This window comes from Lissotriton helveticus, chromosome 11 (genome assembly GCF_964261635.1).
Source record: "Lissotriton helveticus chromosome 11, aLisHel1.1, whole genome shotgun sequence".
Lineage (NCBI taxonomy): Eukaryota > Metazoa > Chordata > Amphibia > Caudata > Salamandridae > Lissotriton > Lissotriton helveticus.
Window position 1 is genome coordinate 930,902,831 of NC_136072.1, and position 15,372 is coordinate 930,918,202.

The following is a 15,372-nucleotide window of genomic DNA, read 5'->3' on the forward strand; positions in this document are numbered from 1 at the left end:
AGGTATGAGGGGGCTGGGGGCTATATATAGTCCCCACGTGACAAATCACGTGGGTACGGGTGTCTGGTGAGGCAGGGATGCCTCAATTTCGTAAGGAAGGGAAGCGAGGGAGGGACGATGAGGTAATGGACCTTCTCCCAGCACCATAAAAAAAGACTGTGTGCCAAAACTTGTGCTTTCATGCAGTATGTAGAGTGCAGGTGATAAAGCAAAATGAATCCTTAATTTCTACTCTCCAGGCATACCCCAGCAAAAATAACCCTGTTACTTTGCTTTTACAGACAAGCTGGAAGGGGTGGGGAGAAAACAGCGTGGGGAAGGGTATTTGAGGGGCGGGAGCAGCACTAGAGGGAAATACATTAGAACACACATGCACGCTTATGAAGTGATAAATGAAAATGAAAGATGTAGTTCCCTAAATGTAAGCAGTGGAAGGATACAAGCCAGCCAACCAAAAGGATCGTAGGAGAAAAACAAAAGAAGAGAAAGGTAAGCCATTGAATAAGAAGCATGGAAACTAGTGACAATAAAGCCAACCAATTGTAAGCAATCAATACAAGTTCATAATACATCTTTCTAAGCCAGGCAACTCGCACTGTCTGATAGGAGAGTCCTAAATGTGTTTTTCACAAGATTCACAGGTAAGAGAAGAGCTTGCCTAAGGTTGAAAAATGTGACAACTAGCAAATTGGTTCCATGCTGCCGTCCAACCCAAAATAATGGAAGCAAGGTAAGTCTGCTTTCACCACACTGCCACTTTTTTTTACCCTGAAATCTCATTAACGATTATAAATTACAGTTGAATTTGTCCTTGGACGAAATTCTAGGTCAGGGGGATGCCTCCTTATTTAAAGTATAATAATAAAGGTTTTTGGCATCCAAGACAAAAGTGGACTCAAATGAAGGAGTGAGGCCAGCAGGGTAATAGAAGGCAGGTAGCAGATATCCGTCAGGGCAGCAGCTTACCTACCAAGCTCTTTATCTGTCACCCTTGCTTGTGCATGGTGCAAATCTGGCTGGATTCTGAGCCATGACCCACCTAGAGCTCGTCCACTTTTTGCAGTCTTGGAGCTTGAGACCGCTTGAAATGTTGGCTTCCTTCGACCTAGCACTGGATGGAATCTGGGTCTTTTAAAGGTTGTATCGTTTTTGCTCAGGTTTCCAGCCTCTATTCTTCTTTCCAATTCCTTTCTTCCTCATGGGATGTATTTTTCAGCAGTAGGCAGTATACCTGCCCTTAAACAATTATTAAATACATTCATTCAATTGTGCTCAAGTCACCAATTCCCTTTCGGTATCTTTTTTACTCATTTAAAAGCATCTCTGCTGACGCATCTTCTTTGATTATCCCTCTTTTTGGTGTATGGGAAACAGCAGCCTGTGTCCACTATGGCTTTGCTGATTAGTCCTCATCATTTGTGCATCTGTTTTTCATATACCCTCACACATCCGAGCACCAGGCAATGTGTTCTTTAACTCAGTAACCACCTCAGTTGCCATAACGCACATGAAAACACTAAACTTATCCTCACAAATACCAATACCAATCACACATCCTACATGGGGTAGCTTTCTTCAAAGCCCCACCTATGTGTAGTAAATGCTATACAAATGCTACTAGAGAGATACACTCACCATTTGTGCTCACTCACCATTTGTGCTCATTGATTTATTTTTTGGTTTTTTTTTTTTAAACAAACGTTTTTCTTGTTCCTTTTGCAAGTGTACATTATTTAACCAAATTAAGTAAGCAGCGTTTTACAAGCACAGGGCATTGCTTATTTTTGATAAAATTATATGTGAGCAGGACGGAAAAGAACCAACCAAAACTCCTTCAAAACTCGGTCCTATTCAAAAACATTTTTACAAAATAGCTTTGAGCTATACATGCATGCCTTAGATGAACCATTTACTTAGTATTTTAGATCGAGTCTAAGGGCAGCGCACATGCGCTGCTCTCTCTGCATGCTGTGTTGGAGTATGCTCTTGAAGCCCTGCCCACTCTCTGCCCATATTTGTCATTGGCTTAGGTCATTGCCCTTTGTAAATTATGGCTTCTGATTTGTACACAGGCTTGTTAGTCTCTCCTTAGTACTGCCTTGTCTTCACTTGTAACATTCCACGAGGACTGGCCCTTTTACTTCAGCTGGTATACGGTACGCTGTTGGTGAGCATTATTTTCTTTAATGCTGGTGCCCTATTCCACCCACAGCATTGGAGCACCTGCCAGCTTTGTTTTAAATTGTAATATATTGTATTCAAATTACAGCGGGTCCGCTTTATAGCTGGCACGCTTATTTAATTATTTAATATATGGCGCGGTCCGCATTCACTTTATCCACCGCACCCATTTAATTACCAGAGCAGGCCTCTTTAACTTTAGCGGCCGCGCTACAAAGCTTTTGAAATTACTTTAAAACATATATTTTTTATTAAGGTGAAAGCACCATACGCGCTTTAACTATAATGGTGGTCACGCCCCTTCGTTTAGACGTTTCTCACAGTAACCTGAATATGCGAGCAGTGTCTAAAAAAAGGGCCGGGGCTACCATACAGTGGTCTCGCATTTGCAAGAGTTTGCTCTCTTGGTATTAAAAACAACAATGCAGTTTCTATATGTTCCTTTTAAAAACCCAAATAAAAGGCACTGCCGTTTTCAATGGCAATTGCTTAAATGCGAGACCTATTGCATTGAAAATCCATGTCTGAAGATCCTGTGAGGACACAGATACGCCCTCCTTAACGTGGTCACCAGTGGCAGAAACTTACCACACACTAGACACTCCGCCCCTAGCGTTAGGGGACAAAGAAAATGATAGCTAGTGTTATACAAATCGTCATACAACAATCCCTTGGCTGGGATAAAAAAACAACTGTTGCACTGTGGCCAAGATCACAAGATTCAGTTTTACCCTGCCAAAAAATCCTGTCTACAGCATTCACACCATCCCACCCCCTCCCAATCTTTCTAGTACCTGCATCTCCTCTTGAAGGAGGGCTCTGCTGAGTACAGGACGCCTCGCAGCACTCACAGAGGGAGTTCAAGGAAGGATCCTCCAGAAGGTGCCAGCCCAGCCTGAAAGAGAGAAACAAGTTGGGAAACAAACCTGGCACGGGCCATGCCAAGAACAAGGTCCAGCCTGCTGGCACTATTCTTGCACACAAAGTGACACTATTCAAACATGGCACTTTAGTTCAAATCTAGTATTTAGCTTGTAAGATAGTGCATTGATATCAGCACTCACTACTGAAATCTGTGTGCAACCAGTAGGTAATAAGTTTGAGTCCCACATGACCGCCTTTGATCCTTTCAAGGTCGATAAATTGAGAACTATCAAGTTAGGCAAAACCTAATCAAATAATGAAGCAATGACAAACTCATCACAACAAACACTGTATAGAAATGTTATTATAGAATATTTTAATTTACTTAAATTCAGTTAATTTTCTACTGACTTTGCTTGGTGATGCTGTGGAATATAATACACTCTGCTGCTTATATGATAATTATGCCCAGAGCTTTGTGGTCCAGTGAAACTGAGCTCATTAAAATGGACGGTGCAGATGATGGGGGGAAAAAGCACTGTATCACACCAAAAATCTTCAAAAGGACATCACAACGCTGGTCTGAAGACAGGGCAAAAGCCAACATCAACTCATCCAATAAGCTGGTCTTGAAAACCTGCCTATAGTTCAGGCTTCTCCGAGTAGCTTGCGAGCTACTGCTAGCACTACAGCTACCAGTAAACCGCTCTCCTAAGTTCACTCCAGCCTACTAAATTAGAAGTTTTTGCCGTGTTGAATTAGGATTAGTTACTTACCTGTAATCCTAGTTCTCTTCCAGGGGTATCCTCATCAAAGTCATAAGCATTAGAATATTCCCGCCCATGCGCGGGACCCCAGAAACACAATAATATATGTGCCCCGCATATATATAATTATATATATACACATATATATATATATATATACAAATAAGCAACTGCAGCCTTGTACATATCAGAGCTGAATCATGCAGTAAGGACTTCCCATCATACCATGATAAAAACATGCATTACAAAAGGGAAAAAACACCAATAAAACATGTTTTGAACTGTTTTAATGCACAGCAAACAATAGAAAATCCTATACAGGACTGAAAGCATATACAGCTCCCAGGCTGCATTGCAAATCACAGTCTAAAAAGACTGAAAAGCTAACTCATAGCAACATAGAAATAAACTGACACTGTGCCTTTAAGGCACTCATGACCCCCAGCTTCCCATCATGCCTCAGGGGTGACAGTTGGGTAAGTTGTTCTTTGCAGAGACTGAAAAAAAGCCATGGCACAAAGAATGAACAATACTTCCAAAAAGAAAAAGTCCTTTGCCCGGGGAGGCGGGAGGGTTGCTTATGACTTTGATGAGGATACCCCTGGAAGAGAACTAGGATTACAGGTAAGTAACTAATCCTTCTCTTCCAGGGGATCCTCATCAATAGTCATAAGCATTAGAATAGAGTGGCGAGCCTCACCTCATCTCCCTGCCGGCAAAGGAGAAAAACAGTAATAAAACCAAGAAGCTTAGAAGAACTAAGCTTGGTCAGATAGATGTCTATCCAAACATATTCCGCAAGGAGGCCTGGCCTACTTGAGTATCAGCCCTGGAATCGGATTCTAGGCAGTAGTGCATTGTAAAGGTATGAATTGGTCTCCAGGTTGCAGCCTTGCAAATCTCTGACATGGGGACATCATGTAAGAAAGCCACTGTGGCCGCTTTCCCCCTATTGGAATGCGCTTTAGGCGACACCAGTAAGGGTCTTTTCGCAAGTTAATGCAGGATACGATCCATCTGGAAATGGATCTCTTAGCTGCTGGGAAGCCTGTTCTCATAGTACCATAATTGACAAATAACTGGTCCGTTTTCCTTATGCCCCTGGTACTCTCTAAGTAAAATTTAAGCACTCTTTTGAGGTTCAAGGAATGCAGCGACTGCTCAGCCGGGGTCGTAGGGTTTGGGGAAAAAGATGGAAGAGAGATGGACTGATTAATGTGAAAATCAGACACAACCTTCGGGAGGAAAGACGGATGCGCCCTCAAGACTACTCCGTTGTGGTGGAAGACAGTGTAAGGCTCTTTCGTACACAGCGCTTGGATTTCGCTTACTCTGCACGCTGATGTAATGGCTACCAGAAAAGCGGCCTTCCAAGACAGATGCTACAAGGAGGCTCTGTGGATGAGCTCAAAAGGCGGGCCCATCAACTTAGATAACACCAGGTTTAACTCCCATGGAAGAGAAGGGTTTCGCACAGGGGGATAAACCTTCTTCAACCCCTGTAATAAGTCCTTGACCACCTGCATTTCGAAAAATGAGGGTTGGGTAGGTGACTTCCTATACACCGTAATGGCTGACAAATGGACCCTGATAGAAGCATACTTCAACCCAGATCTTGCTAAATAAAGAAGGTAAGGAAGAATGACATCCTCCTGCTCCTTTGTAGGATCGAGGTGATGCTCTCTAAACCAAAGAAAAAACCTCTTCCACTTAAACGCATATGACGCTCTTGTGGAGGGTCGCTTAGCCTCTTTTAAAATGAGCATGCAATCAGGAGGCAGTTTCAAATGTCCGTATTGCAGGACCTCAGGAGACATGCTGTCAAGTTCAGCGAGGGAAGGTTGGGATGAAGAATCCTCCCGCCCATCTTGGTCAGCAGGTCCGGCCTGCAAGGTAGTCTCCTGTGTGGAAGTACCGAAAGATGAAGAAGGTCCGGGTACCACCACTGCCGTGGCCAGTCTGGAGCTATCAGAATCATCTACATGTTGGATCTGATGAGCTTGGACACCACCTTCGGGATCAGAGGCAGGGGAGGAAAGGCGTAGGCAAATGTCCCTGACCAATCCATCAAAAGCGCATTCCCCCTTGTCCCTGGACAGAGGAATCTGGACGCGAAGGCGTGGCATTTTTTGTTTTTGTCATCTGCGAACAAGTCTACTGTTGACGACCCCATCGATGAAAAATGTCTGCCACCACCTGGTCGTTTAGCACCCAGTCTGGCTGATCTTCGAAGTGCCTGCTGAGTGCGTCTGCCTTGATGTTTTGCTCCCCTGGAAGGTGCACTGCCACCACCGAGAGGTTCCGGGCAAGCAGCCAGTGCCAGATCGCCTGGGCTTCCAGGGAGAGAGGGCGTGACCGTGTACCACCCTGTTTGTTGAGATAGAACATGGTGGTCGTGCTGTCGGTCAGGACCAAGACCAAGCTGGATTCGATTGCAGGTAGAAAAGCTTTCAGAGCCAGGTGGACTGCTCGTAGCTCCAGCATATTGATGTGGTAGGATTGTTCCTTTACTGACCACTGTCCTTGTATCTGGAGGCACCCCATGTGTGCCCCCCAGCCTTGCAGAGAGGCGTCGGTCACCACCGATTGCACCGGAATCGTCTGGTGAAAAGGAACTCCCACCAACAGATTCCGAAGCTGAGTCCACCATTTGATGGAGGATCTCGCTGCCTGGGAGAGAGTGATCCGATCTTCCCAGCGACCTGTCGATTGATCCCACTGGTCCTCCAACGCTTGTTGTAACGGACGCATTCTCAGCCTGGCGTTGGGGATGAGAAAAATGCCGGAAGCCATGGATCCCAGCTGGGACGCCACCTGTCGGACTGTCGGATTGCGCGCTTGGAGAAGAATTCTGCACTTCTGCTGCATTGAAGAAAGTCTCTCCTCCGAAGGAAACGCTCTTCCCAAGCTTGTGTCCAGAACGGAGCCTAGGTAATGGATGGTCTGGGTGGGTTGTTGCACTGACTTCTCCATGTTGACATGGAGGCCGAGATTGTGTACTTGCAGCGGGGATGGCCCCTTCAGAAGCCAGTCGTCCAAGTATGGATAGACTAAGAAACCTTCTCTGTGCAGGAAGGCTGCCACCACTGTCATGCACTTGGTGAAGACTCGTGGAGCTGACTTGAGCCCGAAGAGCAGGACTTTGTACTGGTAGTGTTTGTGGCCGACCACAAACCGCAGGTATTTGCGATGACGTTGTGCAATCAGAATATGGAAGTACGCATCTTGGAGGTCCACTGAACACATCCAATCTCCTTCTTTTAGATGTGGACATATTTGGTGAAGGGCCAACATGCAAAACTTCTCTTTGACTATGACCTTGTTCAGGAGACGAAGGGCTAGGATAGGACGAAACTTGTGCTCCTGATCTTTTTTGGGGACAAGAAAGTACCTGGAGTAAACCCCTCTTCCTCTTTGAGAGGGAGGAACTTCTTCTATAGCTTGTTTTTGAAAAGCGCCTTCACCTCCTTCCAAAGCAGCTTTAGCTGGTGGTCGAGATTTTTTCGGAGGTATGTCCTTTGGGAGGGCACGGAAACATAGTGCGTATCCATTGCGCAGTATATTCAGCACCCAACGATCTTTTGTGATGCTGCACCACTCTGCCAGATGTTGTGAAGCACTTCCTCTCACTGGAGTGGGCAACGGCACCAGAGGAAGCCATCGTTCAGGACTTCCCTCCTGCTCTCGCTGTGGTAGAGGATTGCTGCTGGTGATCACCTCTACCTCTGTTGGACTTTCTCCCCGGATACTGGGACTTGCCCTGGTTCTTATTCTGGGACCACTGAGGGGTTTGAACCCTCTGTTGAGGCCCCTTGCGCTGGTTGGGTCTGTACCGACGTTTGAACTCCTTTTTCTCCAAACCGACTGCCTTGAGTGTGTCCAGCTCGGTTTTCATTCTACTCATCTATTTGTCTGCATGTGTGCCGAAGAGAGAGGAACCAGAAAAAGGGAGGTTCAAGATTCTGTGCTGCGCATCCGGTTTGAGGCCTGTCAATCTCAACCAGGATGATCTCCTGGCGCATATTCCATGCGCGTAAGAGTGTGCTGATAACACTGCGCCGTCCGCCGCTGTGCTAATCATCTGGTTTGCCACCAGAGATCCTTCAGTCACTATCTCGTCAAAGTCCTTTTGATTTTCCTTTGGTAGCTTGGTCTTAAAGCGCTCCAAGGAATCCCATAAAGCTCTGTCATAACGGCCTAACAGCGCCGCCGCGCTGGAGACCTTCAGGGAAGAAGCCGCTGAACTGCAGACCTTGCGACCCCATGAGTCCTGGGATCTGCTTTCCTTATCCAGTGGAACCGAAGAGGTAGCAGTGACCGCATTTGTCTTTCGTGCTGCGGCTACTATCACAGAGTCTGCAGGTGGATCAGTTTTAACAAAGACCGGGTCCGAGGTAGCCGGCTTGTATTTCTTTTGGATGCAAGCTGGCACCGCTTTGATGGTTGCTGGAGACATGAAAGTGTCCATGACAGGGTCTAGAATCCCTGGAACCAAAGGGAGCAATGGTCGAGATGAAGACTTCTGATGAAGCGTCTCGAAAATCACTGTCGTTGTGATTTGAGGAACAGACATCTCGATATTGAGTTTCTGAGCCCCTCTCTGCAGAACCTCATGGTAGGTATTAATGTCATCTATTGGAGAGACCCTAGAGATAGGGCTGTCTGAGAGCGTAGGGGAATAATCCCTCTTTGATGAGCGGGTAGAGGAAGTAGATGGTGTTCCTCTACTGCGGTGAGTACTGTGCCTCCTTTCCCGTGATCTGACTGCGCGTTCCTCCCGTCTTGGGGAACGTGATCTATAGAGCCGTCCCTCAGAAGGCCTCTCTGTGTTGGCTCTATATCTGGGAGAGCTCTGTCTGTCCACTTCTTCCACCAGTCTTTGAAGAGGAGATCTGTGAACAGAGCTGGCATACTCCTGCATTCTCCTCATCGCCTCAGAATCCTGCCAGTGGTGTAAGGGCAGTTGCCATCTTGGGGACAACCGAACAGCGGAAGGAGCCTCCTTTTGTGGGGAAGGGGACTTGCGGACATGGCTTCTAGCTTCCAGGGAGGCTGATCTCGAGGAAGCCCACCTGGAAGAGTGAGACGACGAATGGCCTGAGACGGATTCCGTCACCAGGACCACCGATCCTCCAGACCTTACTGAGGCAGGTCTTGACGTCGGTAAGCCTCTCGACGTCAAACCAGCACGCCTTCTAGATGTCGATCTCTCTCGTGCCTGCCTTCTCGGCGTCGGGGACAATGCTGTATGGATCTCTCATCTGCTCGATGTCGACCGTCTTATCGACGGCGCCCTGTGAGAAGTAGGCGAAGGCTGTCGAGTTCTCGACGTCGAAAGGCGGTGAGAAGCAGACGGCAGAGGATTTCTCTCTCGACGCCAAACATCAGTGAGACGACGGCGGAGCAGTGTCCAATCTCAACGTCGAAGGTCTGCGAGACGACGGTGGAGGGGTTTTTTGCGCCCTCGACGCCAAACGCCGTCGAGGCGACGACAAAGATCTCATCCTCGACGCCGATCATCGCCGAGTTGACGACGGCGGAGGGGTCTTGGTCCTTGACGTCGATCGTCGAATCCGCGATGACGGAGGTGAACCTGCTCTCGAACGTCGTGTCGGCGACGGCGGAGGCTCTCTATCCCTCAACGCCGATCATCGCTGGGTTGACGACGGCGGAGGGGTGATGCCCCTCGACGCCGATCATTGTCGGGTTGACGACGACGGAGGGGTGATGCTCCTCTACGCGATCATCGCCGGGTTGACGACGGCGGAGGATCACGAATCTTCGACGTCGATGGCGTACCTGAAGGACTCTTCTTTCGACGTCGACGGCGAGCTCTCTGTCGAAGGTCTTTTCTTGGATGAATGACCCACCGCTAGATCTTTTTTCAGCGCCGAGCCAAACGCTAAAGTTGAAGGACGTGAGGTCTTGCTTCTAGATGGAGATCTCGACCTCTTGGAGCCCTTTCTTACCAGCGACTGTCCTCTAGATGATTTATCTGCCAGGCCATACTGGCATATCCTTTCCCTGTCCTTCAGAGTTCTCCTAGACAGGGTTTGGCAGTGAGGACAGGTTTTTGGATCATGATCCTCAGGGAGACAAAGAATACAGACCTCATGTGAGTCTGTCTTGGCCTTCTTTTTACCACAAGAAGGGCAGGAGTCAAAAAGAGAAGGCATTTTAAGGTGTTTAAAATGCCACAAACTGTCAAAAAAGACAGCACCTTACTGCAAAAGATGAAAAACATCGAAGTAAGGTTTAAAGGTTGTGAAAAGTGAAAAGAATTTCTGACAAGAATCAGAAAGAAGTGGAGCTGTGTTGCCAGGATCCTTCCAGAAGGAGCCGGGAAGAACAACTGACCCAACTGTCACCCCTGAGGCATGATGGGAAGCTGGGGGTCATGAGTGCCTTAAAGGCACGGTGTCAGTTTATTTCTATGTGGCTATGAGTTAGCTCTTTAGTCTTTTTAGACTGAGATTTGCAATGCCGCCTGGGAGCTGTATATGCTTTCAGTCCTGTATAGGATTTTCTATTGTTTGCTGTGCATTAAAACAGTTCAAAACATGTTTGATTGGTGTTTTTTCCCCTTTTATAATGCATGTTTTTATCATGGGAAGTCCTTACAGCATAATTCAGCTCGGATATGTACAAGGCTGCAGTTGCTTATATATATATATATATATATATGGGGCACATATATTACCTATTGTTCCTTTGGTTTATTTAAGAGAACAAGGGGGTCTATGCCAATAGGAGATGAAACCTGTTATTGTGTATTATAAATTATTCTGTGGATACCAATTATTTGTTGGCTATTAAACATGTTTTTACACACGGTTTTACCCTAACAATGCATTCATGCAGTAATACATGTTTTTAAGGGTTTTACAGCAATGAATTGAATATTTAAATTCTTAACATTTATTTATGGGTTATATTTATTCCCAATTGCTGTGAGGTATGTGAATATTTACAAAACTCTTAGGGCTTTGTCTCATTTCGTATACTGTGATCAATTTAATATTGTTGAGGCAAAGTTCTTTCTATGTGCTAATATAAGCATAGTATATCTTCTATGTCAATGAGCATGGCACATTGCACTTTAAGTATAAAAAAGCACTCCGCCCTTTGATCGTTGTCATGTGATCAAGGCCTCTTCAGGCTGAAACGCGTAATGGGGGCATGGTGTTGAGCACGAATAAAACATAACTGCACCAGTTTTGAGTCTCCCTTCGTCTTTTGTCAAATACCTGAGAAGACGTCCCTCTACCGAGATTATCTTCAAGATTGCTTCCTCGAATCTGGCGAGAACCCCTCCACGAGTTTGGGCTACACGACAAGAAGCAGTGATCCCGGTTTTGGAATCCCCTTTTTTGCTCCGAGCAGGAGAAGCCGTGAATGCCCCGGGAGAGCGGAAGTGCTGGCTGAGAGGCGGGAAGTTCCACGGAGTCGTTCCAGGTCGGAGGTCGGCGTTCGCTGGCCAAGGACGGGAGTCACACCGCCAGTACCTGCCTTCAATCGGACCTCCTCAGTAAGTCCCGTGTGGAGTGTGCATGGTTTCCGTTTCGAGATACTGATCGGAAAATGGAACCGACTGTCATTACTTTGCTCACTGTAACACCATGTCCGCGGACACGTTAAAGGGTCGCGTTAAAGCGGCAAAAGGCATGTTTGCCGATTCCCCGGCCGGGGAATATGTACAGACCGTAACCTCAGGCACTTCACAGGAAAGTAATGGTAATCTGAAAGAATTATTTAAAGCTCTGGAGAAAACAAGTAAATCGGAACAAGCCAAATGGTGGGAGCATTGTTCTCTCACAGGTTATCTGGAGGTGGGCAGGATACCTCGGGGTTTAAGAATTATGTTAGCCCCATCGTACGAAAATCCTGACCCCCGCATGCTGTTGGAATGGGCCCAATGTAACCTAGAATCATCTCGAAGGTTGCTTGAGATATTAATTAAGTATGCGGAGAGTGATCGGATTGTACTACTGGCGGAGATAGATCAGCTCAAAGATGAAATTGAAAAGATTCCTAGCACCCCCCTGAGTGTTAAATACCACGAAGAAATGATTGTACGTCTGAAGCGGGAGGAAGAAATCATTAAGAGATGCAAGGCTTTCAAATTTCAGCGAGACCGCTTGGACTATGAACACGGTCAAATATTCACATTCGCCAAAAAATACGATAACTTGAAAGCCACACAGAAGTCCCCCGCTAGTTCCTCCACTGTGAAACAACCAGCACCTACCGGGGCGTCAGTAGCTTCATCGGTATCAGATGGTAGTTCTACGTTGTTACATGAACTGTTAGACATGCAGGAGGAACCTGTTGCAACACTGCCAAATCCCCGGCCGGGGTTTGGGAAACTAGACTGTCCCTACCACTTTCAAGCCCAAGTCGAAGTTTTGTCCTCTTATGCTCAAGGATAATTTAGACATGTTTCATGACAAAGTGGCATCAGAACTTAGGACACTATACCTGAAACATACCAAGATCAATAAGAGGCATCACTATCGGGATTTCGAGTATCATAGTTTGATCAAAAAATTTAAAAATAACGAGAATATCATCATTCGGCAGTCCAATAAAGGGGGCAATGTGGTCCTATGGCCAAAAAAAATGTATATGGATGAAGCATTGGGTTAATTTAATGACCGGGACTGCTATAAAAGGATAAATCTGAATGATTATTTTTTACAAGACTGTGTAAGAATGTTGCCTAAGATCGTTGTCTGATTCACTGTGGCTCAGTAGTTAGAGGCGGCAGACCCGGAAGCTGAGATCGACCGTGGACCAGGGTTCGATTCCCCGCCTCGGCGGGTCTCGGGCTCAAAATTCCACTGACTCGACAATTCTCGCTCTGGTGCCTACTCAACTCACGGGGTCACACTCTGCGACTCTGGGCAATAGCTTGCTTAATCTCCACTACGGACCCTCGCGGCGGGATGCCTGGCTTTCACCTTGTGGACACCCTGCCGGGGTTTCTCACAGGGGAATACCAGGACGGGTTCCCTAAGCAAGCGCCGGGACGCTCACGGGCAGCCGTGCGCTTTACAAATCCAGCACATTTACATTTACACACTGTCAAAAAGGTAATCAATGTAGCGTAACCATTTTTTCACTTTTGTAGTCATGATATTAGAGAAGTTGGGTATGAGGACCTGTTCCTCCCAGTAGCCCATATGCAAACAGGCATAACTGGGAGAAAAACAGTCCCCCATAGCCACACCCCTGACTTGCTGGAACAGTTGATTAGCAAACAAAAAGTTTTTATTCTCGAGACAAAGATTGATCATAGATAGAATCATTTTTGTCTGGTCATTCAGGCAAATGGGACGTGTGCTCAAATAATGCTGCACAGCTTTTAAACCATCCTTGTGATATATACTAGTATATAAGGAGGTGACATCGAGAGAAATCAGTAAATAACTAGGTTGCCATGTAAAATCTGACAATTTTCTAAGTAGATCCCCTGTGTCAAGAACAAAAGGCGGCAACATTCTTACACAGTCTTGTAAAAAATAATCTACATATTTACTGACATTTTCTAATATGCTGTTGCATGCAAAAATGATGGGGCGTCCTGGAGGTTTGGTACAGTTTTTATGGATCTTGGGAATAAAGTATATGGCTGGTGTAACCGGAAATTCTTTCTTCATATACTTAAATTCATCCATTGTAATCAGACCCATACTCCTCCATACCATCAATTTTGAATAGATTTCATTTTTGGCCTGTTGAGCATCATTCAGATTTATCCTTTTATAGCAGTCCCGGTCATTAAGTTGGCCCAATGCTTCATCCATATACATTCAGTAGCAGGGCAGTTACTATCAAATACAAGTTGACATGCAGGACGGAGTACGCAGTGTACGTTTTGCAATGTCCCTGTGGCCTACGGTAAGTGGGAATTTCCCGACCACAGGTGTACAAACGTATACTCCAACACCTCAGGGTCATCACAAACGGAGACACTGCGTACCCAGTCGCTAGACATTTTGAGGAAAGTCATAACAAAAACCCTGCTGAACTCAGATACTATGTTATAGACACTGTCCCCCACAGAGAAGAGATGGGGACCGTGAGTCTATATTACGCACATTGGAGACCAGGCACATAATTCTTTTAGATACTAAGACTCCGAACGGTCTCAACGCAAGTGAGGACTGTTATACATACCTATGAGTCACATTAAGTACTGGCCTGTATACTGGATGTACATATTTACACTTTTTAGCTGCTTCAACTATTATCTGCCATTACTGAATAATTGTTATTATGTATTTAATTTAGCACTCAGTCACTTTCTAGTTATCAGTTTGGGATGCATCAATTTCTTGCCATGTTTACTATCGAATTTGCACATTCACATTTTGTACATGAACATGTGGATTGACCAAACGCCCACTTGGGCTTTATTACCTATTGTTCCTTTGGTTTATTTAAGAGAACAAGGGGGTCTATGCCAATAGGAGATTAAACCTGTTATTGTGTATTATAAATTATTCTGTGGATACCAATTATTTATTGGCTATTAAACATGTTTTAACACACGGTTTTACCCTAACAATGCATTCATGCAGTAATACATGTTTTAAAGGGTTTTACAGCAATGAATTGAATATTTAAATTCCTAACATATTTATTTATTGATCTATTTATATGTTTTATATTTATTCTCAATTGCTGTGAGGTATGTGAATATTTACACAACCCTTAGGGCTCAGTCTCATTTCGTATACTGTGATCAATGTAATATTGTTGAGGCAAAGTTCTTTCTATGTGATAATATAAGCATAGTATATCTTCTATGTCAGTGAGCATGGCACGTTGCACTTTAAGTATAAAAAAGCACTCCGCCCTTTGATCGTTGTTATGTGATCAAGGCCTCTTCAGGCTGAAACGCGTAATGGCGGCATGGTGTAGAGCACGAATCTTGTTGGGTTTGAGTTGGGTCTCGCTTCGTTTTTTGTCAAATACCTGAGAAGACGTCCCCCTGCCGAATATGAATATGAATATATATATATATATATATATATATATATATATATATAAGACCAAAAGACCACCAGGGCGACAGATTGTTTCATCTATCGGAAGCTTATTGGAAAATACATCACGATTAATAGACTTATTTGGCACCAATTGTGAAGGATTTGCCCTCCTATGTTAGGGACACTCCGGACTTTCTCCGATTAATGAACAACATCATATGGGAACCAAATTTGCTTCTCATTACTTTAGATGTTGTCAATCTCTATACTTGCATAGCACATGAGAACGGCTTGGCGGCAACTAAATGGTTCCTGGACAGGAAACCAGAAAGATACCATCAACACAACCAAATGTTATTGAACATGATGAAATGTTGCCTGTATAATAATATCTTTCTTTTTGCAGGGCAACTGTATAAGCAAACAAGGGGCACATGGGCTCGTGCTTCTCCCCCAGCTACGCGAACTTGTTCGTTGGCTGGTGGGAGAGGCACGAGGCATGGGGAGAGGCCAATGACCATTGGACCGACAAAATACTTCTGTGAAATAGGTATATAGACGACCTC

The 15,372-nt window shown here is 45.4% G+C and overlaps 1 protein-coding gene across 1 annotated transcript in view; it reads right to left on the reverse strand.

Moving 5' to 3' along the window:
• Nucleotides 1–15,372, reverse strand: part of LOC144792300 (zona pellucida sperm-binding protein 3-like) — a 177,874-nt gene that overhangs the window by 36,966 nt on the left and 125,536 nt on the right. The window contains exon 6 of the mRNA XM_078667247.1: nucleotides 2,976–3,076. Coding sequence (XP_078523373.1) covers nucleotides 2,976–3,076 — 101 coding nt within the window. The remainder of the gene's footprint in view (nucleotides 1–2,975; nucleotides 3,077–15,372) is intronic.